Source organism: Anopheles aquasalis, chromosome 2 (genome assembly GCF_943734665.1).
Source record: "Anopheles aquasalis chromosome 2, idAnoAquaMG_Q_19, whole genome shotgun sequence".
NCBI classification, from domain to species: Eukaryota; Metazoa; Arthropoda; class Insecta; order Diptera; family Culicidae; genus Anopheles; species Anopheles aquasalis.
In genome coordinates, this window is record NC_064877.1 from 71,420,647 (window position 1) to 71,445,646 (window position 25,000).

The 25,000-nt window shown below is 48.2% G+C and overlaps 7 protein-coding genes across 9 annotated transcripts in view; 5 read left to right on the forward strand and 2 right to left on the reverse strand.

Moving 5' to 3' along the window:
• LOC126577460 (26S proteasome non-ATPase regulatory subunit 14) overlaps window positions 1–778 on the forward strand; it is a 1,401-nt gene extending 623 nt beyond the window's left edge. The window contains exons 2-3 of the mRNA XM_050239117.1: window positions 1–367; window positions 447–778. The exon at window positions 1–367 is cut by the window's left edge and continues 229 nt beyond it. Coding sequence (XP_050095074.1) covers window positions 1–367; window positions 447–608 — 529 coding nt within the window. The 3' untranslated portion in view covers window positions 609–778. The remainder of the gene's footprint in view (window positions 368–446) is intronic.
• Window positions 779–1,049: 271 nt separating this feature from the next.
• LOC126581471 (nucleoporin Nup35) lies at window positions 1,050–2,543 on the forward strand. Its single transcript, XM_050245148.1, has one exon. The coding sequence runs from the start codon at window positions 1,149–1,151 to the stop codon at window positions 2,355–2,357; it is 1,209 nt and encodes a 402-aa protein (XP_050101105.1). The 5' UTR covers window positions 1,050–1,148; the 3' UTR covers window positions 2,358–2,543.
• Window positions 2,544–2,613: 70 nt separating this feature from the next.
• On the reverse strand, window positions 2,614–5,461 carry LOC126570443 (phospholipase A-2-activating protein). The gene is made up of 2 exons (XM_050228196.1): window positions 5,107–5,461; window positions 2,614–5,026 (listed from the first exon to the last, which is right to left on the reverse strand). Exons 1-2 carry the CDS (start codon window positions 5,241–5,243, stop codon window positions 2,728–2,730), a joined length of 2,436 nt encoding a protein of 811 aa, XP_050084153.1. The 5' UTR covers window positions 5,244–5,461; the 3' UTR covers window positions 2,614–2,727.
• Window positions 5,462–5,619: 158 nt separating this feature from the next.
• On the forward strand, window positions 5,620–7,957 carry LOC126569082 (UDP-galactose transporter senju). Its single transcript, XM_050225893.1, has 4 exons — window positions 5,620–6,118; window positions 6,186–6,303; window positions 6,407–6,593; window positions 6,662–7,957. The coding sequence occupies exons 1-4, from the start codon at window positions 6,022–6,024 to the stop codon at window positions 7,472–7,474; spliced, it is 1,215 nt and encodes a 404-aa protein (XP_050081850.1). The 5' UTR covers window positions 5,620–6,021; the 3' UTR covers window positions 7,475–7,957.
• An 11-nt stretch (window positions 7,958–7,968) lies between these two features.
• LOC126569081 (tubulin beta chain-like) lies at window positions 7,969–9,536 on the reverse strand. Its single transcript, XM_050225892.1, has 2 exons — window positions 9,462–9,536; window positions 7,969–9,402 (listed from the first exon to the last, which is right to left on the reverse strand). Exon 2 carries the CDS (start codon window positions 9,391–9,393, stop codon window positions 8,056–8,058), a length of 1,338 nt encoding a protein of 445 aa, XP_050081849.1. The 5' UTR covers window positions 9,394–9,402; window positions 9,462–9,536; the 3' UTR covers window positions 7,969–8,055.
• Window positions 9,537–9,756: 220 nt separating this feature from the next.
• Window positions 9,757–10,763, forward strand: LOC126580757 (protein seele). Its single transcript, XM_050244001.1, has one exon. It carries the CDS (start codon window positions 9,907–9,909, stop codon window positions 10,534–10,536), a length of 630 nt encoding a protein of 209 aa, XP_050099958.1. The 5' UTR covers window positions 9,757–9,906; the 3' UTR covers window positions 10,537–10,763.
• Window positions 10,764–12,141: 1,378 nt separating this feature from the next.
• The window catches only part of LOC126569393 (protein quick-to-court), a 20,389-nt gene continuing 7,530 nt past the window's right edge, over window positions 12,142–25,000 (forward strand). For 2 of the 3 annotated variants that reach the window (XM_050226439.1, XM_050226442.1), the window contains exons 1-2: window positions 17,425–18,244; window positions 23,980–24,945. In XM_050226439.1, the coding sequence (XP_050082396.1) occupies window positions 24,229–24,945 (717 nt within the window). In that variant the 5' untranslated portion in view covers window positions 17,425–18,244; window positions 23,980–24,228. Of the gene's footprint in view, window positions 12,624–17,424; window positions 18,245–23,979; window positions 24,946–25,000 lie in introns of those variants that run through there. The other variant, XM_050226441.1, reaches the window with a different exon arrangement.

Here is a 25,000-nt window from a genome sequence, read left to right on the forward strand (position 1 = left end):
GCTGTCCGAGCGAGCAGTCGCCGTTGTAGTGGATCCGATTCAGTCGGTTAAGGGCAAAGTCGTGATCGATGCGTTCCGACTGATCAACCACAACATGCTGGTGCTAGGACAAGAGCCCCGGCAAACGACCTCCAATCTGGGTCACCTGCAGAAACCATCGGTGCAGGCACTGATTCACGGACTGAACCGAAATTACTACTCGATCAGCATTAATTACCGAAAGAACGAACTGGAGCAAAAGATGTTGCTTAACCTGCACAAAAAATCATGGATGGATGGGCTAACGTTGGCCAACTATGAGGAACACTGCAGTATCAACGAGAGCACCATCAGTGAAATGCTTGAACTGGCGAAGAACTACAACAAGGTAACCATTGCTACAAAGGAATCGATTAGAGGGTAGCAAGCACAGGCCAATAACATAATTCTTGAACTCATTATCGCAGGCTCTCGAAGATGAAGAAAAGATGACTCCTGAACAGCTGGCCATCAAGAATGTGGGAAAGCAGGATCCGAAGCGTCACCTGGAGGAGAAGGTCGACACACTCATGTCGAACAACATCGTGCAGTGTCTCGGGGCAATGTTAGATACGATCGTCTTCAAGTAACGACCGAGCCGGGCGGTAGGTGGCATTTTTGGATTGCAGCACGCCAGGTGCATCTCAATCGTGTTTTCTGTTCCGATTCATCCTTTTCCTTTCAAGTGTTGTGTACTTGAGCTGCGACATGATACTGTAATTAAAGAGATCTTCGTGTCTTGGAAGAATTTAATATCATACTTTACCGCTTTGTGTTCTGTTTCTGAAAAGATGACATTCGGAAGGAATTGATAAGACAAAGAAGCGTTCAAGTGCAGGGAACTACAGGGTAAATCATTAGTCATTCATTAAAATAATACAAACAGTTGTTAATTGTTTGTTTAAAAACTGCGATGCAAGGTTATGGTCAGTTTAAAGTGCAGAATGGCAACACTGCTAAATCCTTTGTTGAGTTTTTAATCCTGGCTGGCCACACGGTAACGGCTGTCAGTTCAATTTTGCTCCAAAAAGCACGCACCTCGCCGCCGGATTGTGCGTTGATAAAGAAATCCAAATTTAGTGTAACGATTCTCCGGTAACCGCGGACTGTGACCAGTGTACGTATCCGCTATGGAACCGATGACCTTGGGCAGTCCTAGCTCCTTGTCGGGCTCGAATGCTGCAATAGGGAGCGGTGCTGGAGGACCCGGCTATCTGCCGTCGTTTCTAATGGGTGATCCACCGGCCGCTCCGCGCCCAAACACCCTTTCTCCAACGCGGACCCGTGTTTCCCTTGCGTACGGTGGACTAGCCGGTTCCCCTCCCGATGCCATGCGCTCACCAACGTCTATGGCCGCGCTTCATCAACAGCAGCAGCAGCAGCAGCATCATTTCGTGCAGCCTCAACATCAACAACAGCAACAGCAGCAGCAGCAGCAGCAGCAGATGTCTTCCTCCTTCATGAATGTAACGCCGCACACGCAACATTTCTTGCACATGTCGACGATGCAAGCTTCCTCGCTCGCCAACCAGTTCCGCAACGAATCATTCGATGCCAACGCCAGCATAACTGGGCCCCCAACGCAAGGGCTCTTCGATTCTTGGCGCAAAGAGAAACAGATGCTGCACACCACAGCAAGGGGTTCGACTGGCGTTGCTGGAGGCCCAGGAGGAGTGTTACATCCTGCCGCGACCGAAATGACGGGGCCAAACCAATCGTTCAACGATTCGATTGCCAACCAGAGTGGCTTTAACGTATCCCGTGTGATGTCTCCTATTCCGGTGGATTACAGTCGCATGGCAAACGTACCGGTTTCTCCGCCCAGCACACCATTCGGAGGTCATCCACCACTGCAAGTGCAGCAGCAGCCATCCCAACCAACGTTGCCCAGCAACGGTAGCGTGGGTACCTCGAACTGGGTTACGGTGTTTGGATTCCCCCAGAATGCATCCACGCTCATGCTATCACACTTCGTATCGATCGGTACGATCGTCGATAAGCAGTTTGCGCCCCAAAACGGCAACTGGGTGCATTTACGATATAGCTCGAGGTTGGAGTGTATGAGAGCGCTCAACTACAATGGGCGGATCATCAGCCCTGGCTTGATGGTGGGCGTCCAGTACTGCAACGATCCGGCCGTTATCGGGAAGGAGAACGAAGACGAAGGCTGCTCCCCAACCTACGAGAAGCCGGATAATCCGCTGACGCGGGTGCGCTCACTGGTGAACATGTCGTACACGGCCGAAAAGGAAGCGAACGCCGTCGCAACCACGGCGGCCGCACAGAAGCGTAGTAATGGGATTGTAAATAAGGCGATGGATCTATTTTTTGGATGGTAAAACGGTCGCTGGGACGCGCAGAAAGTGCATAAACAAATTGAGGAATCAGGAAAATCCAACTGCACGGCAAGAACGCCGGCCACTTTATACTCGAGATACGGATTGTGTATGATTGTTTTTTTTTTTTTTGTAAAACTGTATGTTTTCCAATCAATAAAGTTAGAAGAAATTGCCCTATTATGCAAAGTTTTCCTGAATATGTTTTCGATTTTGTAAACCAGGTAACTCATGAAAGAAACGACATAAGAGATCGTGATCATACAAATCGAAGGGTTGAAACTGAAACATTCTTTATTGATCATACGTCTAAAATTGGACAAACCTCCACGGCCACGCATATGCCTATGAAGGCGCCAATGGAGATCCCCTCTTACAGTAGCAGCTCAACCAGATAGCTAGCGCATTCGTTGAGCTTCGCAAAGTTCGGCAGTTCGCTGCTCACGTGGAACAGTATCCGCTCCGTCAGTTCGCTCTGGCCTTTCAGAACATCCGACACGGCATCCGAGGCCCCTTTCACGCTCAGCAGATTGCCGAACGTCTGGTAGCAGCGGTACGTGGCCTCATTATCCGTCAACCAGCCGGCCAGATCGGCTACCGTGGTGGCGAGCACCTTACAGAACTCCACCGACGACAGTTTCTCAAGCTGTGTCATCGACAGATTGAGATAGAAGCTCACCAGTGCAATCTGCAGGTTGGCACTGCCGGCACGGATCGTTGCCAGGCGATCGACAATCGACCGCAAATGTTTCACCACGATCGTACGGCCGGCACCGTGTGATAGCATGTTCGTGAAGCACCGAGCTGCCATCAACTGATTGGCGGGCAGGTGGTTGGCGTGCTGCAGGAACACGCTGATGAAAGCATCATCGAACAGCTCCTCGCAGGCACGTGGTTCACGCACGACGAGCCGCGTTATGTCGATGATCGGAAACAGGAGTTCCGTAGGCCACGCGCTAAACAGATACTTGATGGCGGTCAGACAGACCGAATTCGGTTCCGCGTTGCTACTCGACATGATCTCGCCCGCATACCGCACCACATCATCGAGCGTCTCGTCCGACATTCGAAGGCTGCTATCCTCGATTTTACCATTCAGTTCCTTCAATTTTACGAGCACCTTAGCGAGGTCCGCGTTCTCGAGTAGAATGTAGTGCCGATGGGGAAAGTGCGTGTTACTCTTCTTTGTCTCGCTCGATCCCGTCGTCGAGTAGCTTCCTCCGGACGTAAAGGGATCCACATTGCCACCGTTACTGCCATTCGCCGGTGGCACCGTGCGTGCGGCCACATTTGGTGTTTGCGTCGTGTAGCTAGAACCGCCCGTAAAGGGATCCGTGTTAACGGCCGTCGGTTGGAATCCATGGGCAGCGGCTGACCCCGGCACGTACCGAGAGCCACCGGTGAATGGATCGAAGTAGCTGTTGGCGGCTGCACTCGCCACCGGTGCCGTATTGTCCGAATTTTTAACGATAAAGTTGGCCACCTGCTCCAGATACACTTGCGGTAGGTTGTGCTTATGGATGAAGCGCTGCGCCACGAACCATGGATCCTCACCGCGATTGTACGGTAACTTCAGGTTCGGTGCATCATCCGTGAGGTTCACCGAAAACACGTAATCGTATTCGCGACCCTCGTACAGCTGCTTGCCCGAGTCACCGTCACTCGCACCCATCACATCACCGACGCACTCCCACTTACCGGCGCTGCTCCACTGGTAGCAAAGGATTTTACCATCTGGATGGCGCACGATACGCGTCTGGCCTTCTTTTCCTTCCGCCAACAATGATTCCGGTCCGGGTAGATCGTTTACATTCATGCCACCGAGCTGCTTAGACGCTTCGGCTTGCCGTACCTCAACCGCCACGCGAAAAGCGGCAAGCTGATCATCCGTGGCCACCCGTTCGGAACTGGCAGTGAACACACGAACCATGGCATCGCTCGTACCGCACGCAATGTCTCCGTTCCGCAGCCCACAAACGGCCCATGCCGATTGGGCGGGTAGATGTAGCGCTTCTCCAAGGGCACCTTCTCGTAGATCCCACATACGGATGGTACTGTCTTCTCCGGCACTGACAAACACGCTATCACCCCAGGCATCGGACCGTGCAAGGGAGTAAATGTAGTTAGTGTGGCCATGGAATTCCTTCACACATTCGTAGGTATCGTTCCAGTGGCGGATGGTGGCATCGTTCGAGCAGCTAAGGAACCCGCCACCACTGGCAACCGGCAGTGGGCACAGGCCGCGTACACAATCCTTGTGGCCCTTCAGCACGGCCAGCTTCGCACCGGATGCATTCCAAACGAAGATACTTTTGTCCGCCGAACCGGTCAAGTAGCGATCGTTGGACAAACACGCAACCGCCCAGACTGCCGCTTCATGTCCCACGAGCGTCACGTTGGTCATCGAGCCGGGTGCGTTCGTCCACAGTTTGGCCGTTTTATCCCAGCTACCGGAGATCAGGCTCGTTGCAGTGTGTCCCATGGCCAACGCACAAACCGTCGAAGTGTGGCCCTTCAGCACACCGATCGGTTCCGTCCCGCCCGGGTAGCGGAAGATGGCAATCGTGGCATCGTTACTGGCCGTGCAAATCCATCCGTTCGCCTCCACCACTAGCACCGCACCGACGTAGTTGGAGTGATTTCGCAGCGTTTCCGACTCCTGGTAGCCATTGCTATTGCCGGAGAAACGAGAAGAGTATGAGCAATCAAGCGGATACGGGATCACCGACCGTCCCTTCATCGTCCTACTCACCCGTTGGAGCTCCAAATTTTGGCCGTTTTGTCGCGCGATCCGGACACAAGAAAGCCACCACCCTCGGCCACCGCACGCACGTCCAGCTTGTGCCCGGCTAGCTCGCAGGACAGCTTAAAGTCTTCGATCTTTACCATGGTTTTCGTTCGCTTCTCTTTCGGGGGATCCAGCGTTACGCGTTCCAGTGCCTATGCGTGCAATGTTCCGTGACCGTTATCTGTTGGCCACCGTCTTCACTTCCCTCTTGGTCGTCAGCAGGTCGATCCACGGGAGGAGATGTTTACGTTTTAGCGCTTTGTTCGTGGGATGCTGTGGCCGCCACCAAAAATCACCAACTCACTCTGCTGCCGGTCAAACTGACGATTGCCTGTGTGCTAGAGAGGGACAGAGATTGGATGGTTCGTTGGGAAGAGCGAGACAAAGAGCGCCCTGTCAAACGGGGCCTCGAATTTGATGAAATTTAATTTTATAAATTGGCAACAACAATGTACCTAACTAGAAAATGACGAAATAATTTTCCTCTCTCAAATCTCTAAAAACAGGGGAGTTTCCTGAAAAGGTGCATTTTCCGCTGAATTGTTGTTGGATTGACGTTCGGTGCGGATTCCCATGACAACCGGGACGGCTCTTTTGTTTTCGATCGGGAGTTTCGTGTCGTCGTGGGGTGGTCTTTTATCAACTCCGGATGGTTGCTTCGAGATACGCGAGATTGAGTTAAAATTGGTGGATGATTTCGCAAGCGGACCTACCCTCTGCAGTTATGGCTAGTGCTGCAGCAGTGAGACAGCTCGTACCGTTCGGACTATAACTCGCAACCTAACTGGCCACTCTGGAGTGTGGATCAAAAAAGAGACTCTTCCAACTATCGACGGCGACGGAATTGACCAGCAAGCGGAACCCGCTACTCGGATCAGGATGGCGGTGGCCGCGCGTATCAACTGGGGGGAGCTGTTCCCCAGCCGCAAAAGCATCTTCATTTTTCTCACTTACATGTCGCTGTTCGTAAGCCAGGGTAAGGCAATGGTGTTTTATCTTCCCATTTCGTTCTCCGAGCTCATTCCGTATCGCCTATCCCTCAGGCATTCTGGTGACTGCATCCCAGCGATCCGATAACTCGTACAGCTACAACACGGTACTGGTGGTGCTACTAACCGAAATGCTGAAGCTGGTGATATCGGCCGGTCTCTACTGTCGCGAGTAAGTGAAGCGGGAGATCCATTATCCCTGGTTATCCCGCATCTCCCATCCGGCGCTTGATTCTTCAAGTATCACGAACCGTTTTCTTTACGATTCTTTACAGAAACAGCTTCTCATCGCTTATCGCTCGTGTCGTCGAGGGTAGTAGCGTGCTGCTGCTCTATTTCGTCCCGGCCTTTCTCTACTGTCTATACAACAACCTAGCGTTCATAAATCTGTCCACGTTCGATCCAACCACCTACTATTTGCTGCTACAGCTGCGTGTCGTCATTACCGGGATACTATTTCAGGTAATTCAGAGCTTTTCCGAGAGCGAGGGCGTTTGTCTTATCGTTCCCGATTTTGCTGTTTCTTCTAGATGATTTTTAAGAAATATCTAAGCCGAAGACAATGGTTCTCGCTCCTTTTGCTGACGTGCGGTTGCATGCTAAAGCAGTGGAACTTTTCGAGCCTTTTCTCCGCATCAAACGCATCGGAAGCGCTTGTGGACAAGAATGATGGCAACGCGATGGTTGCAGGAGCGAATCCCGCCGATACCAGTGTAGACGGTACCTTCCGAGGTAAAAACATTTCCGGTTTCGATCTGAGCTTCAGCGCGCTGCTCATTCTGGTGCAGACGGTGTGCTCCTGCTTGGCCGGTGTCTACAACGAGTACCTGTTGAAACGGAAGGGTTCCGACATTAACATCTACGTCCAGAATGTGTTCATGTACCTCGATTCGATCGTCTGCAATTTGCTGCTGCTGTTGCTGCAGGGTGAACTGATCGGTGCGTTCACGGTTGAGCACTTGCGCGAAGTCGCAAAGTTCGAGGTACTGATCATTATGCTCAACAATGCGGCCATTGGTATCATTACGAGCTTCTTTCTCAAGTACATGAATTCGATCCTGAAAACGTTTGCCAGCGCACTGGAGCTCATGTTTACCGCCGTCCTTTGCTACGTGCTGTTCGCGATACCGATCTACTTGAACACGATGCTAGCGATCGGAGTCGTCTCGTACGCCATCTACCTATACTCGTTAAACCCGGTCGTTAATTTAGCCAACAAACCCGGGAACCAGGTCTCTGCCGACGATCGGAAAACGTTGCTTAAGGGGACGGGACGATCGAGGGCAACGAATACGAGTGATACTGACGAGGAAGACGAGAGTCACCGGATGGTGGAGGTGTGATGGTTGCCTGCCTGATGGTTTTTGAGGCATAAAATGCATTCTTCTCGTCACAGCCTAGCGGCAAAGCGGTGTGCTTTATCTCTATTTATTGCCTTGAGATGAGAAGAAGGAGTTTTGTCGTAGACAAAAGTGTCAGTACGATACAGAACAAACGAGCACACCTAATGATCTGAATTCTACACTTGGAAAGTGTAGCAGACATTGGGGTGCACAAAACATATACAATCAAATGTACCATTTACCATGGCGTGGTTGGTCAAACAATTATTTCTCTTTTGTTGTCTTTTACCTCTATTTTATACGCTAAGTAACATTGAGTGCGGACGGGAAAATTAGACGATCACCACATCGGTGTAGTTCGAAGGGTCCGTTAACCAGAGTATTCAAAATTGAGGAGGTATACAGTTAGAATAATTTATTTCAAATAAGAGTTTTTGCTTTTCCAATAAATGTACATGTTAAACATGACTTTAACTAAAACAATTTGTTTAACAGATAGCTACAATTTTATTTATGATTATTCCGTTAAATTTAGTAATTCAGTTGTAATCTTTACAGTGTTTATCGAAATAACGCAATATCTAGTCTTCTCCCGCTTCCTCTTCCTCGTCCAGTTCTCCTTCATCCTCTGCCGAAGCTTCCTGGTACTGTTGATACTCGGAGACGAGATCGTTCATGTTGCTTTCCGCTTCCGTGAACTCCATCTCATCCATCCCTTCGCCAGTGTACCAATGGAGGAAGGCCTTGCGTCGAAACATGGCCGTAAACTGTTCAGAGATCCGCTTGAAGATTTCCTGGATGGCGGTCGAGTTACCAATAAAAGTCGACGACATCTTCAGACCACGTGGTGGAATATCACAAACTGCAGTCTTCATGTTATTAGGAATCCATTCAACGAAATAGCCGCTGTTTTTGTTCTGGACGTTCATCATCTGTTCGTCCACTTCTTTCATTGACATGCGACCACGGAAAACGGCAGCCACGGTGAGGTAACGTCCGTGACGAGGATCGCAAGCAGCCATCATATTCTTCGCATCAAACATTTGTTGGGTCAGTTCGGGCACGGTGAGTGCACGGTATTGCTGAGCCCCACGGGATGTGAGCGGTGCAAATCCGGTCATGAAAAAATGTAGCCGTGGAAACGGAACCATGTTGACCGCCAATTTGCGCAAATCCGCATTCAACTGACCAGGAAACCGGAGACACGTGGTCACACCCGACATGGCAGCCGACACCAGATGGTTGAGATCACTGTACGTTGGTGTGGTGAGCTTCAACGTGCGGAAGCAAATATCGTAGAGTGCTTCGTTATCGATGCAATAACTCTCGTCCGTATTCTCCACCAACTGATGCACACTGAGAGTGGCATTATAGGGCTCGACCACCGTGTCGGACACTTTGGGCGATGGGAACACTGAGAATGTGTTCATGATACGGTCGGGGTACTCTTCTCGGATCTTCGAGATGAGCAGTGTCCCCATGCCCGAACCAGTGCCTCCTCCCAGGGAGTGCGTCAACTGGAAGCCCTGCAGACAGTCGCAACCCTCGGCTTCCTTCCGAATCACATCCAGCACCGTATCGACCAGCTCGGCACCCTCAGTATAATGTCCTTTGGCCCAATTATTACCGGCTCCGGACTGGCCGAAGGTGAAGTTATCCGGACGGAACAGCTGCCCAAACGGACCGGAACGAACCGAATCCATGGTACCCGGCTCGAGATCTACCAAGATAGCACGAGGCACATACTTGCCGCCCGTAGCCTCGTTGTAGTATACGTTAATCCGCTCTAGTTGTAGATCACAATCTCCAACGTAACAACCGGTAGCGTCGATTCCATGTTCGTTCGAGATGACCTCCCAGAACTTGGCGCCGATCTGGTTTCCGCACTGACCAGCTTGAATATGCACAATTTCGCGCATTTTGCAAAGCTAGATAAAAAAGGACGTTTTAAAACAAACCAATTGCCACCCGACAAGATTTCACTTACGGATATTTCGTTAGAAGTGTCTTCAAGAATTGAGGAATCAGCTCAAAGCGGAACGATCTCACTGGTTCGAACTTCCACGATTGAATGAAAAGGGCTTTGAGTGTTGAACCGCGCATAAAATTACTCCAAAGGTAGCTTTGTTGGAAACGCAAGCGAGCAACTGCTGCGAGGTTATTCAAAAAATTGTTGGTTGTTTCGAGCCCGAATTGGCGACACAGGGTGTCTCTGCGGTATACTGTTTGACGGCAGCGGAATTGACCAATCAGAGACGAGAAACGTGTTTGTTTTCATCACGTTCTAAAAGGCGACTGATAAAAACGGACCGAGCCGTTCCCAAACCAGTTTCCACATCAGCTAGCCCCGAAAAGATCTCCTCAACGGGAATCCGTCCGTGGTTCTGGCCCACAATTTACCACATCACATAGGTAGTTATCGTTATTGGAAGATGAAGTCTGAAGTCCGCCGCTGTTTCCTCGTCTTGGCCGGTCTTGCGATCGTGCTGGCACCGGCCCCCGCTCAGGGACAGGTAGGCGATATAGCACGACCGATCGAGAGCAAAGAGCTGAAATGCCTGGTGTGCAAAGCATCGATGGTGGAAATGGAGCAGGCCGTGGCCAAGGTGGATCCGAACAAGAAGGTCGAGGTCGGAGATTACCGGCTCGACGCGACCGGCGATTCGAGCAAGAAGAAAAAGATCCTGTACGCCAAATCAGAGATGTACCTGACCGAGATGATGGAAACCGTGTGCGACCGCATGGATGACTACGCCAAGGCACGCTACAAGAAGTCCGGCCGGCCCATCGTGCTCAAGATGATGACCGAGAGCGGCATGAATCCGGAGATGTCGAAGGTGAACTTTGTGCAGGAAGGGGATCTTAACAAGACGCTCAAACACCTCTGCCTAGAAATCATCGAGAACTACGACGAAGACATCATCCGGATGTTCCAGGAGGAGGTGGTGAAGGACACCGATATCCGGTTATGCTCACAGGTGGCCAGCTACTGTCGTGACCAGCCAGTCGCAGAGGATTATGAGTACGAAGAGAGCCAGGAGGATCAACGGGAGGAGCTGTAACGACGAGTGCGAGACGGTTTCCGTTCCGAACCATCCAGAAACCAGAGAAACGTCCACGTAGGCGAGTTGTGCAAATCGCCAATAAACTTAGAAACTAGCCGGCGGATTAACGATTGCCAAGCAACCGCATAGTTTGTGTATACATGAGCCTTGTTTCGGTTCAAACGAAACAAATTATACAGGATAAATCCCATGGTTCGCTTTTTGGGGTGCAAAACAGATGTGCAATGGCAGCAGAAAGTGAAATAAAAACCCAAAATTTTGTACAATTTCCGTAGTTCTTTGCTTAGTACTTTTCCCTAATATTGGCTCAGCCGTAGGCTTCGTCCGGTGATCGTCGTATTGGAATCAGTAGCACGAGGAGTAACTGATAAGAAAACGGGTTTCGAAGATGGTCGTAGAACTGCATCGTTGTGCTACTAACGAATCGCCACGTCTATAAGGGTTTGTCGTAGCCAGTAGCTTTTATCATTTTATTGTATTGATAAGCGGTAAGGTAGGCAGGCAGGTTCCCGAGTTTTCTTGCTGGAAAGTTGATACATTCGATACGTATAGCTTAATGAAGTTATTTTTCTAACAGACTTATGATGATGAAGGAAAAGAAACCAAAAACAAACGGAAAACATAAACATAAAGCCATTTCTCATTCCGCTGGACTTTTCAGCTACTCATCAAAAGGAGTGAGAGCATAGATGCGCTTTAATTTCGGAAAACATTCAACGCATTTTTCCTGAATATTCATATACCGTCGCGAAACGGTTCCATAATGTAAAGATTAATTCAAGACTCTCTCGGACCGCTAATACATCTTCCCTGCATTATGCTTGAATGCTGCCCGCGGGTTGAATGTCGTAAGGAATTTAAATGATTATTGCTTTATTTCCGTTACAAAGCAGAAGAGTTTCCTCTGTGAACATCAAACAGAATGCAATTATGCAAGCGCATTAAAGTGAGGCAATTTGCCATTTTGCGCCAGATCACATCGTGCCGCTTTCCCGGTGAAGGTTCCCCGACCGGAGTGAATGTGCACCGATTTATCAACCTTGAGCATCTTCTTGCAGCTCGCCATTCCCTGCCCTACAGCGGCAGAGCCGATGAAATAACAGACGACCGCTCATCATGATGAAATGGATTGGCGACGAGTGTCAGATGGGGATCTTCAATTTCCCATTCTCCACCAGGCTGACGGTGATTGTTAAGCTCAGATTTGTCTTAACCAATCCACCTTCGCAAACCAGACTTCCTGTAGCGGTCAATCTGTAGATCCGACCAATAATCTATCTACAAATGTATGCTACTTCCTTCAACACATTTATCTCTCAATTTGATAATTTTCTCCAGGTGTGTGCGTATCACACTGCCGTCTGATTGGTCCACGGCCACGGCGGTAGCGGCCCCAACTTGCGATAATATGTACGCAAACCGCGCCAGGTCAAAATGACAATCACAAATTCGCTATCAATGAGCACCACAAAGCGGACTTGAACGGCCTGGCACGCACACAAAACACGCCGAGCACGATCGTGTATCGTTTGCCAAGCGAAAAGCAGCTGTTCAAACTGTACGCGCGAGTGGCGCACATGCTACCGCACAAGACAGCGTGTCAGTCGCGTTTCGGTGGAGAACTTAGTCCGGCTCTAGGTACCAGTGTTTCAAGGCAAATCCAGCAGTCAAACGAGACCTCCAAAAACGTGTACCAGAATGTCGTGGTTTTTGCGCAAGCGAGGAATCATCGATAGTCAGTTAACTAAGGGACAGAAAACGGGCGAGAAAGACGCAGTTTTGAATCGAAGCTAATTACATTAGTGGTTAAACTAGTGGTTGCACGTTCCAGTGTTCGATTTGTGCTGTTGTTAATAGTGAAGATAAGGAGAGCGGGAACATTTCCTCCGCGGAATATTGTGATAAGATAGTGGACTGGGTAGAGTGGACGGTTTACAAAGAGGTCGAAAAATACCTTTAATTGTCGTTACACAGAGATCTATCTACGTTTAAACTAGCTTTAAGTTGATTGTAACACAGCATTTAACGCAAACATCTCCGTTGCCATTAGCTCCTCCAGCAGCTGGTTCCATAAAATTAAAAAGGTAAGTTAAACAGCGAGACCGGCACGATGTATCGTCCAATACACGTCTCTCATGTAACATGCATTATAACACATGGTAGCTTTTTGGGTCCCTCAAACCACCCATAACACGGGTGGCACCACAACCGTGTGATTGAGTTTTGATTTAATTAATTTCATCTGACCTATAAAGCACGAGTGTGTTACAAGTCGTAATCGTTTAGCCGCGGCGTCTGATCACGAGGCGTTACGCACGAAATTGGCCCGATCGGCAGCGATCGGAGTTGATTGATTTATTTTAGTTGGTTGCTTTCGGCATTAAAGTTGTTTACCAGCTCAACACCTAGGTCAGCATCGTTTTCGAACCTTGTGTACGCTGGTGACCGAACCGTTGTATGCCCGGTGGTACAGCTCTCTTTGCAGGACTAGCGTGTGGAAGAGGATAATTGTTGGGCTGATGAGACAATCGTCTACTCTTGTTGTGTTCGTCGTGATGGAGGGCTGTTGGCTAATTATACTTTGCATACATTATTTCAGCTTTTGGACCGAAGCGCATACAAAACAGGACGAAGAACGATGATGTCATTATTGGTTGACGAATGTTTACTTCTTCATTTTCTCAATTAACGATATCTTATTTCATCGGGCGAACATTTGCCTACCGGAAGCTTTGTCTAAGCTCTGAAGTGTGAACCTGTGACAATGTGGCCACTAAAATTCGTAATCCATCCGGGCACATACCATCACGTAGCGGGGCCCCGGTGAATGGTCGAAATTCTCACTTTCAGCCGCGTTAAATTGACTTGGAAATTTGATACGTTCGTGTAAACCCTTTCCATCGTGCCATCGGGACGGTTGAAAGTCAAAGCAAATTACACCGTTTAAAGCCGGGCCTAGTACAGCCGGCGCACCCCAGTGGAGAGAGGGTAACACATCAGACTCAGTAGTAGGTTATGTGCAGGCAGGCAGACAGACACGGAGAACAATTTATTTCGTTGTTTCAGTGACACCGGGGCCACAATGCGCCATTTGCCTCGCAGTGACGATGACATTACGGTGATGACGATTTGCATCCGCTTGGTGGTCGTGGCCACCATCAGACTGAGCAGTGTAGTTCAAGTAGAAAGTATCTCACGCGACATGGTATAAACAACAACTGACCCTTTTCTTGGTGGAGAAAACAAGATGGTTTCGCCAAAAAATTATCATCATGTTCCTCCAGTTGCAAACCCACGCTTATCTCGTAAAAATCATCCTTTGATTTATGTATTTATGTTGAATTGTTGCTGTCCCATTTAAAACAGGATTCGTGCACACAAACACTCGCTTATCCAAATGTTTGCACATTGAATCGATAAAACGTTCCGTATTTTTTCTCTTGGCACTCTCTGAAAGTGAATTCCATGACCGGCGTACGGTACGTGTACGAAATGGTCAATTGATTATCGCTAGCCCGGCGCGTATCGCGTGAGCCACGTTTTATGAACCATCACCATGGAAAGGGGATAAACACAATCATCAGTCTTGCCCTCGATTACACACAGTGCACCACAGTTCCTATTTTGCATTGCCCCAACAGCCCCGCGACTATTCCTGGGCGTTCAGCATTGTTTTCTCGTTTGTCAACTGTTGGCCGCGGCAGTCCAACCGCAGCGTTGGGCAAGCGTTCAAGATGATGATCATGAGATCGTTCCCCGTTCTCAAAATCCGAAAAGGTGAAATACAGTACACCACCACCCCATCGATTGTTTCGCCGTAACAGCTGGAACGTCGCCGGAGAACGTCCAAGGATGCACCCGCGAGGATCGGCGGCGTAACGAAAGGTGGCGTCGTTGTTGGCGTTCGCGAAACAATCGACCGCGAGGATGATGGTTGGATGGTTGAGTGCGACGGTAAAAAGAAGGAGAACCTCATTGCCACTGCATGCCACCGTGCAGTGGGTGGTGCGTGTGGCATGCTGGAATGCGATTTGAAATGGCTCTTTGATAAAGATCTTGGCAAGGGAGATGGACCCCTCACCCTGGCTTATGGCTGGCGGCACAAAACGCGGCTCTAATTGATGGAGTTTTCTCTGCGCGTCATTTGCGCGAAAACAAAAAAAAATAATTGAGCCATAAAACGGTTTGTATCAGTCCTTGGTGGGAGGGTTGCGTTTTAGCGCCGGCTTGGTGGATTTACGATTTCCTGCGACTCATTATTTTCGCCTAAGTATGAGCAATAACTTGTCGTTGCGCAACGGAAAACGATGGGGCACTGGGTAAGATAAATCTCGAAGTGCTTCAAAATGCCTGCATCTGTTCGAGTAATTGTTTCAATTTTGGAGCGCAAAGAAAGTGAAGAGCAATTGTGATGTTTCTTTCAGATAATAGAATATGCATATTTTAAAATCGAGATTAAATAAAAAATAGGAATTTTGAACATTTTAAAAAGAATCGAATGAACTTCGAAAAGGGCACATTCAACATTCGAAACATTGCAGATCGGCCGATCCGTTGCTCTGTGATACTTTCAAGGACATTCATCGTCTGGCCGTACTTTCACGTTTTCCCTGTTTTAGGCGAAATATACGAGAACAAGTGCATCCCTTCCAGGTGTCATTCCTAAGGTTTCTTGGTTACATTTTTGGGGGCAGGCGTGGGGTTTCGGTTGTTTGCTTGGGTTCCCTGGCATACTGGAAACCATGCTGTGTCAAGGACCTTCGTGAAAGGTGTCCAGGTTCCCAACATCGGACCAAATCGTGCCACCGGATCGCTTACCTTATAAATTGCAGTTAAGACAGGTTTTTTGCCATCGTTGCGTTGTGTATTTTTTAGCAGAGGTGGGCGTGTTGGTGATGGATTAAACCGCAACAATTCCCTTTCAAATTATGCTGCTCCCAGTCATTGTCCCGTCGCTCGTTGTACCACTTTGTAAAGGAGCGCACCATAGTTCTTTCTTTACGTTTATGCAGGAGTCGTATGATGTGTTCATGCGTAATTTATTCAAAAAGCATTTCATTGCAAATATTCCTGCTTTAATATTTAGTGGTAAGTATATACAGGGTGAGGCAAAAAACCTGCAACACATTTAAAACGCCATATATTTTTCATTTTTGTTTGGAATTTTTTGAGTAAAACCAAAAAACGTCGGGAATTTCATAAACTTTCAGAATCAGTTCAGTTTTTTATGGTATGTTACTGTTTGGGTGAATTATGATCTTGAGACGGTAGAAGAAACCATCGCTCGTTGCCCGCAGAGTGCTTTGTGGTATTTTGGCTCATTCTTAGAGAAGCGTTTACATAAACTGTTCAAAACTATGTCATTTTTTAGGTCTAACCTTGCCCTTCAAAATACCGCAAACGGAGAAGTCCTGCGCTTTTTGCCCCCATAGATATTGACAGCCAATGAGACATGGAAATGAAGTGTGAAATGTTTCTTTACGCTAATTTCATGTCTAGGTTGCTTTGAGGGAAGGTACAGAGTCCTTTTAGAATCTCTAGGGATTTCGCATGAATTGTTTGCATTTCTAAGACTGCAATGAACCTTTTAATAGCTTTAGAAACATTAATTTGTTGATTTATATCGGATCCACCGAACGAAAATGTGCGAATAATGTGAAAAATTGCGTGTTATCGCATCTCAACCCATTATCAACCCGGTTTATGCGTCGTGGTGGCCAGCCGAGAGTGTAAATTATCAGCTGACTTTCCTGGAAACTAAATCCCATATTTTTTTTCGTTTAAAAACTACAGGATAACGAATGGTTTCTCATCAAAGAAAACAAAGTTCAGAATTTCATCACTTGCGGCCAAGCGAAGCAAGGCCTCTTCACGGTCTCAAGACCATAATTCCTCCAAAAAGTAACATACCGTAAAAAAAATAACTGATTCTGAAAGTTTATGAAATTCCCAACATTTTTTGGATTTATTCAATAAAATCCTAACAAAAATGAAAAATATATGGCGTTTTAACTGTGTTGCAGTTTTTTTGCCTCACCCTGTAATCCCGGAAGTATGGATATTACATTATGCTTGAATGCTTTATGCATGAACGGATGGTACGATGCACAAACCGTTCAGTTTTTGAGTTAATATGTTCTGAGGTAGATTGTTCTAAATTATTTAATGTAACCTCAGTAGCACACAGTTTTCTCCTAGAAAAAACCAGCGAAATGGTTTTAGTTTAAATATTCTGTTCTTCTTTTAATAATTTCTTCAGCAGTTCATCTATTTGTTACGAAAGGAAACTTATACAAATACTAGTTCGGCTGGGTTCTATCCGTAGCCCCGTTAGAACGTAGCCGTACCAGTTATCCAATTCTCATGCCACAGGCACACTGTAACCTCCGGTTGCCACTATAGTGGCTGCTGCTGCTGGAGGTTTCGCGAATTATCCAACAGAAATCCGCGCTCTAGTGCTTTTTTGCTAACCAACGTGGCGACCAACACTCACGCGCAATTCTGTGTTGCGTGTCCGATTGTTATCATTCTCTCTCTGTTCTCCATTCAAGCCTTTTCGTTCTCTCTCTCTCTCTGTCTCCAGCCTCTTATCTCTTTATGGGCGAGATTTGCGTGGCATGGAGCGGTGGCAAAAACGGTGGTAGGTCAACAACACGCGGTCCATTTTTGGGGCAGGAAGGAAAGGAGTGGGAGCGGGCAGAGGGATGAAGGAAAAACTCAGGAAGGTGCGGTTAGAGTGCTGAAGCTTTATGTTGCCTACCTTTTTCGTGAGTTTTTCCACCTTTTCAGTTCTCCATCTCTCTCTCTCTCTTTCTCACTCGGTCGAGCACGCGATGCTTGGTGCTCCCTCTCTGTCGGGCAATGTGGTGTGGAGGGGTGCCCGGGGAGTGGTGCTTGGCGTGTAGATGATGGTTCGTTGTAGGCTCGCAGCTCGTCCCCATTTCGCTCGGTCAGTTGTTGTTCGTCGGTCGCTGGAAATGGCGGCAGCACTAGCATCGTTGTGTGTCATTTGAAGGATCCCCGATCCCTGCTGTGTCCCCAAACCGAAATCGACATCCTCGCGATAGTCAAGCACATGCGGTAACTGCAGGACCAGATTGAACTGTGAGCTCTTGGCCAGTGCCAGTGCTGTGTGGGACATTCGTTCGCGTCGTGTGTCTCCTGTGGTGAACTGAAAGAAAAGTTCCGAAAATTACATAATCATCTTCCTGCCCGGTTGTTGCCCCGGTGAAGTGCGCCTACTAGTGTTCGAAATGCAAGACGTTACACGTGGAGGGATTTCTGGGAAACATTAAAACGGAAATTCGCTTTCCCGTTAGTGTAGCTTAGGGCCCGCCCCACACGCGGCAATTAGTTAGTATCTGTGCGTTACGGTGCGGTAACCACCGGGAAAACACCCCGTGCCGTGGTCGTAGCGGGGCGCTATGCCACCACAAAAACAACACGCCAACAGTAGCAGTCCTGCTCCTTCTCCTTTCGCTTCCCAGTAACAGCCTGCGTGCTATCCAGCTGTGTTGAACCATGGCAGCGACACTCCCAATGACAGTGCCCGTCGTCGTCACCCTTGGGTACAATGTTTACTCGGGGCTCAGACACATCTTCACGTGTGCAGATGGTTTGTGATAAAGTTTGAACAGCGAGGCCTAGCGGCCGGGCCTGTGACTGAAGAAAAGCACGTACACTTGCGTGTGTGCCCTCGGAAACGGTAAGTTAGGGACGGGCTTTGTCCAGCTGCTGCCCACCCTGGGAAGACCAGCTACATTCGGGGTCATATTTGGGCACGCTGTTTTCCATTTGGTCCACATGGTCATTCCAAAACATAGGCGCCCTTTACGCTCGCCACTATCCTTGACCGCGGTGGTTTGTTTACGTAATCAAACATTGATACTAGCGAGCGTTTGACGCACACCAAGAAGCATTTCGTAAAAAGCGTTAGCAAATGAGTCAGGTCCTTAGCCAATACACACAGACATACTCGCGATGGAGCGCAAGGACGAGGTTACCTGGCCAGCCTATCGGATGCCTTCCCTTAACATCCTTGTGGCTTCTTCAAGTGGTTCAGTAAATTGGATTGTAGTGAATTACATTGTGTTACAAGTCGTTCTATTTAGGGATGTTTTGGGGTGTTTGGGGGTAAGACGATTTGAGAAAATGATTTCAATGTGCCCTTTCCACCGTTCTTCACCCACTACTTACTTCGTTGCTGTAGAATTGTCTAGAACGTACAAGTATTGATGATCTTGATCGTTACTTAAACGCAATACGACCATACGCAGCCTTACACCCAACTAACTTTGCTGAAAAATTAACCGATTTGACCGTCGCTTCGCTTTTACAATCAATTTGCCATTTCCACGGCCAACATGCCAACGTTTCGCGAACCATAGACAATTGATCCGTTCGCGTGGATTCGTCGATGCCGTCGTCGTTGCGTGTCAGATTGAATTTGAAAATGTCCGAAACCGCATTTCCCAACCGAGTGGCTCAGCTCAGCTGATCGTTTGATTTAGTTATCGACGCTCCGGTCGAAGGCGCATTAACCGCGATGACCGATTTTGCGTGAACCAATGCTCGCTCACTCGCGAGCCCCGTATCGTGGAAAACAGCACCATACGCACACTCGTATGACGGTGCTGGGGGGAAAATCGAATGCCCGACCTCCCTGCGCTAGTCTCGCTACCCCTGGCGCTTCCGTGGAGCTTTGCTGAAGTATGGTACCCTGCGGAGAGGCGAAGGTGAGCTGAAATTGATGGAAAATGCGCGCAAAATGGACTTGGCGCAGTGTGCGCGGTGTGCTCGAATGCGAATGAGTAATGTGCTTCCACCTTGAGCGCATTGTGGCCTACAAACGCCCGAGCCCGGGGAATCAGTGGTGAAAAGCGTTTGGTAGTAGAAAAGGAGAGAAGGAGAGAAGGAGAGAGAGAGGAAAAATGCCGTGGTCGACCCCATTTCGAAAGTCGAACCACACACCACAGGGCGAAGTGAAGTAAGCTGTCCGACACCGTACCATGCGCGCTAAGGCAGAGAATTTTCCATCCACCCTGCAGCAGCCCTATGGCCGGGGGTGCTTAACGTGTTTCCACAGACCAGCACGGTGGCCGATCGAAACGAAAACTAATGTACCGTGTGCCGGAGCTCAAGCGTCGAGTGACGCCCAACGCTAGGCCACCAGCATGGAATCTTAATTGTAATTGTCTTTTTTCAAAGCGATCCGAAATCGTCAGCCCGGATCAGAACTCATTACTCGCTGGCCTCGAAGGGTGGCCGCGGTCAGGCGAAGGACGTTCGGATGTGATGCAATCCGTTCACGCCACAGCGACCTGATGGGAACCCGGATCGAGCGTTCTTCTCCAGAGTTTTTATTTCCACTGCTGGCGGCTAATTACTCGGCGATAGCATCAAGAGGCATAGGCTCTATTTAACGCTTCCTTTGCAGCATTGTCGATCGTTGGGGTTTGATCGCGATCGCAGAGCCGAGAGGTGCAGTTCAAAATGTTGAAAGAGGTCGAAAATGAATTGAATAAATTGCTTACTTTATGGCATGGTAGTTCTCTCACGAAGGTTCTCGCCGTTGCCGTATCTTTTCACTGAAGCATGATCCAAAACAACGGAGATTACCGTTGATATGTTACGGCCCAACGCCCTAGGGCAGTTTCACTTCCGCTCGTCGGTGCAGCAGCAAGAATGTTAATGAAATTATCAGACGCGTTTCTTTTGTTGAGTGTACAGTTAAAGAGCAATGGAGCGGTTTGCATTTATACTCCAACGGACTAATTGCATCAATAATGTCGATACGATGATCAACAATTCAATAGTAGCTATCATTTATGTATCTTCTGCAACGTCAACAGTCAATGATTTATTAGTGGCATCAAGATAACGTTGCATCGAAATAACAATGTTGCACAATTCTATAGTGTTCACATACCGAAAATAAAGCTCCGGAACATGATCCGAAATGGTACACCTGCAATGGCCACAAACATGCAAATCACGCTATTTTTGGCAATGTTCCAACGCTGCCGGTTGCCAGGTGATGTGTGCATAACACAAACAGCGCCATACAGAGTGTTCGCATGCTAATGCTTCCGCCAATGGGTGAGCCAAGGCAAAGAGTATGGCACCGAGTTTGCGTGGTTTCTGCTTTTGCATCAGTAGCAGCATTTTCTGCAAAACCTGCAGACCGACTTGCCTTGAGAAAAGAAGAGTCATTTAATTTATGTAACACCATGGTGTTGATGAGGGGAGATGGGGTCTCTTGTTGGTTCCCGATCAGACCGTGCAATATTAGGCAAAAGTGCATGATTAAGAGTACGGCCTCAGTGCACCAGGCCAGGAGCTGAAAGCTATGTTGTTGGTTGGTGGTGGGTGCACAAGAGTGGTGCACGGTTGCTGGAGTAGAAATGATTGCATTACAGCGCTGCAGGTGTTTCGCGTTCGATCGATTGGCTACGAGTGCCGGCGACTCGCTTTGATGTCGCTTAAGATGCATTCGTTAAATGGTCATGGTTGATAGAATGTATCGACAAGCCTTTTCAATTTGTTGTATCGTACTGCATTGTATCGCTTCACAAATTAATCACTAGCACCGTGAGGTTTTTTTGGTTGTGATCTGCGGTGTTGCACAGATTTTCCAGTTGTTTTTAGTTATACTTTTTACTTTCCATTTAGTTAACTTTTCTGCTTTTCTAATGACAATGCTTTAAATTCGTTAAACTCGTAATCTATAACATATGAAACCTAAAGGAATTGAGAAGTTACGTGACTTTGCTAGTCATCGCGATCCTACGTTGATCATCATTTTATCATCACTTCCTGCCCCAAAAGGCATATGCGATTGGGCAGCGGTGTTAGTGGAGCACTAGAGCAAGTCACAGTCCAATCAAGCCAATCGATTGCATCAAGGCAGTGGCAGTGCGGTAGTGCGTCTGGCCGCGCTCTGTCATGAAGTCAGCGGAAACGAAAACAAGAAAAGCTCCCCAGCTCGACCTGGACGATGAAACGATGTGTAACTGTACTCTCCGAGTGAAGAAACTCGTGAATCACATTTTTTCCTCCGTTTTCATCCACTCTATTGAACCCATCAACCCCACCGTGGTGGAAAATGGGAAAATGCCAAAGAAACGACTAATGCGGTGTTAGGTGAATGACCGGAAGTGGGAGAGATCACACTGAGGCCACATTACAGTCACAGAAACACAAAAAAGTAGGAAAAAAAGCAACAAAAAGTCACGACATAAGCAATGCTCTATGGCCGAACTGTCTGTGTTCCACTTGAATGTTGATGCATGATCGCTATCAGGCAACTGGGGAGTGCTCGAGACGACACGTTGTGTGGTTCTCGTCATTCATATGGTTGTCCGCAAGAGAGTCATTTTCGAGAGTTTTACCGCTAAATTACCATAATGACGTCAATGCTCTGTAGCATATATAGTTCGCATACATCAACCGACCGGCCTAGGGACCGATAACATTTGATCGTAATCGTCTCACTAACGTGTTTCACCTGATAAATATTGAAACATTACGTCCTCGTCTGGTGTGGGCGGTGGGCGAGCCAGCAAATCTAAGCTTCCACCCGCCGCACACTCATCGTAGCTATTACGTCCTCACACGGCTTATCGTTTGGGGATCTTGCTTTTCTATCCAACGGGGAAAATGTGTCCCCTCGCGGGCCATAGAAATGCTCCGCCAGGAGTGAGTCTGCCTTATAATCCATTGCCTCGAAAAGCGAACTAAAAGCAATTCCCTGTTTTATCAAAATTCCATTACAACCCTTCAAATGACCATTTTGAACCAGCTTATTACTAAAAAATAGTCAAGGAAGAGGAGGATGGAGGAAGGTGAAAATCATTACTGATAACAAAGCTGCTAATGTCAATCAGATCGTATGTTGAATGAGGATCGAATTCGAATTCAAATATTCGGTCGGATAATTTCGCCAGACAATTAGCATTTTCTAGCTTAATAGGCATACATGACCGCGGCGTAGACAGTTACTCCGTTTCGGTTCAGGCTTGATGCGGTACGCACTGCGGCGCGTAACCCGTGGGGGGAAAGAGAAAATGTCCGCTATTTAGAGAATTTATAATAGCGTGGAGAAGAAAAAGGAGGCAAATCAATGTAATTGAGAGCTTATGCTTCGTCATGAATTATGCTTCATTGAGGAGAAGAAAAATGGGTGAGAGTTGGAAGATGAAGGTGTCATTTTCTATTATCCATCCCACCGCCCCCTTCTTCGTTTTTCCTTATTAGTATAATTTAGTTTAAAATTGATAACGGTGGGAGGGTCGGGTGAGCCGGTTGGGGCCGGCGGTGAAACTTTCAACAATTGGAGAGTACAATCGTTTTATAGTGATACTTGAGCTTGAGCATTTTGACTATTTGTTGTAAAGAGCTTATTTATGAAAATATCTAAATTATGGTTTTATTTGAAATCTCTTGAAAAAGACAAATATTATTCCAAGTGAGTTTAGGTTGAACACGGCACCGTCGCCTATCAATCGATGGACAATACATACATCAGTCGGTTATGAATACTACGTGCCACTAATGGCGGAAGTGCGTGACCGGTGGCCATTTCCGAAACTCATACCTCGACAAAAAAACCCGAGCTCTGATGGTTCATGTTTTCCAAGATGCTTGGTCATTCACCTGACCAAGAATAATTGCGCCCCCTTTGGTAGCGAACGGCGAGTGGCGGTCCAAAAGAGTGAAGCGATGACGCTCGTCATTTCAAGGTGATGCCTCAGAGGAAAGGCAGAAGATGAAGAAGAGCGGTAAATAATGATAATAATAATAAAAAACGGAACAACCCAAACATGCGCCAATGCCACATTCAACCTTGAAAGTTTAATCAATTCGAAAGCGTCCGATTTGTGGCCATTTTTCCTACCAGCGACCGTTTGTTGTTGCGCAAACATCAAAGCAAAAAGGTTAAGCCTCCTTGACTGAGGTTTCGTGGTAGTGGCTTTTGATGAAAAGATTGATATATTTTTATTCTTACATCATTACACAACCATCATACGGGGCCGCCCCATTCGGAGGTCACGCAACAAAACACTGTCTGGGATGGCGTTAACTTGCACCTTGGATCGCGAATAACGATGGTGGCGTTGGTGAGACCAGACGAGCACTATAAATGTATTCGCAGTTCTGGCACTAGAATTCCATCAATTCCACTGGTCGACTCTCTCTAGAGTTTTTTTTATTGCTGTATCTCGCTCCCAGAAAAGCTCATTTGAAAGCTACCGCACTATGATTACGCTAATAAGATCATTATTGCCCTGCCCCTCATGGGAACCCCTTGGTCCGTAGCGCCATCGGATTGCCTGAACAACCAAACACTTTCTAAACTTGTACCGTGGCGCCATATATACAGTTTTTGCTAACCAACATTTTTTTTGTTTTCTTCTTATTTTTCGCTCCGTTTTCTTCCAGGTGGACATTCCATTGCTGGAGGCTGGTTCCGTGCACGAACATTTTGTGTTTTGCTTTTGGTTTTTTATTGTTTTGTTACCCACGTCGAGGTCAGTAGCACTAGTGGTAGGAACGGACGGTTCAACAACGTAACGCTTAAACAGAACGTGGTTAACAAACGCACGTGCCACGTGCTTTTACTATCGCGAGTGCGCGCCCACGACAGTGGCAGCAGTAGTAGTAGTGATAACAACCGTACGTAACGCTAGAATGTCATCAAAGCCAGCGACACCGCTCGAGCAGCGCCGCGCGTATCCTGGCGAGAGCGAAACGACGAGGATTCCGATCCTGTCACCGCAGCCCTTTCGCCGCTCCTACTCGCTGCGCATGCGCACCAGCCGGAGCTTCCATGACTACCAACATTATCGGAGCGGCGAATGTTGCGAAGGATGCGGCGGATTAGGAGGGCTCGGCGGTGGTGCTGGGGGTGGTAGCAGCCATCACCAGCTGGCTGCCACAGTCGCCATGCACGGTTCGGCCGGGAAGCAGAAAAGTACGGCGCCAGCACTCGCCAACGGCACCAAATCGATTTCCCACGGTCATCTGCGTCAGCAGCAGCAACGTTCTCCGATGGCGTCGATCGGCGCCGTTGGTTCTTCCGCTAACAACACCACCGTCGACGGTTCCGCTGGCAACAGCGACAGTGTGGCAGAAGATGAGCTGGTGGATTCATTCGCAGTCCAGTGCAGTACGGTGAAGGATGGTTGCCCGATGCCAAACGGTGTGATTCCGCACGGCGGTTCCAGCGATGGCCATCTGCATTGCGTGGCATCCAAGGGTCAGCAGCTGAAACAAGTGTCCCCCGGGAGTGCTGGTGGGGGGCCACCAGTGTTCTGTTCTCATGGTGTTGTTGCCGCAGCTAGCCGAAAACATTCCGGACACACCACTGGGGCATGCACCAGTCAGTCGAAACATGAACGTGGAATGGTAAGTGTAGCCGCCAGCCGCTAGGACCGGGAGTGCATTACGTAAGAACTCTCTA

Excerpts from the sequence above, each read along its gene's own strand:
- LOC126581471 (XM_050245148.1), top strand. The coding sequence starts at position 1,149 with ATGGAACCGATGACCTTGGGCAGTCCTAGCTCCTTGTCGGGCTCGAAT.
- LOC126570443 (XM_050228196.1), bottom strand. The coding sequence starts at position 5,243 with ATGGTAAAGATCGAAGACTTTAAGCTGTCCTGCGAGCTAGCCGGGCAC. Across the intron at positions 5,027-5,106 it reads AAAATTTGGAGCTCCAACGG|CAATGGCTACCAGGAGTCGG; the intron begins GTGAGTAGGACG and ends CTCCGGCAATAG.
- LOC126569082 (XM_050225893.1), top strand. The coding sequence starts at position 6,022 with ATGGCGGTGGCCGCGCGTATCAACTGGGGGGAGCTGTTCCCCAGCCGC. Across the intron at positions 6,119-6,185 it reads GTCGCTGTTCGTAAGCCAGG|GCATTCTGGTGACTGCATCC; the intron begins GTAAGGCAATGG and ends CCTATCCCTCAG. Across the intron at positions 6,594-6,661 it reads TTACCGGGATACTATTTCAG|ATGATTTTTAAGAAATATCT; the intron begins GTAATTCAGAGC and ends TGTTTCTTCTAG.
- LOC126569081 (XM_050225892.1), bottom strand. The coding sequence starts at position 9,393 with ATGCGCGAAATTGTGCATATTCAAGCTGGTCAGTGCGGAAACCAGATC.
- LOC126580757 (XM_050244001.1), top strand. The coding sequence starts at position 9,907 with ATGAAGTCTGAAGTCCGCCGCTGTTTCCTCGTCTTGGCCGGTCTTGCG.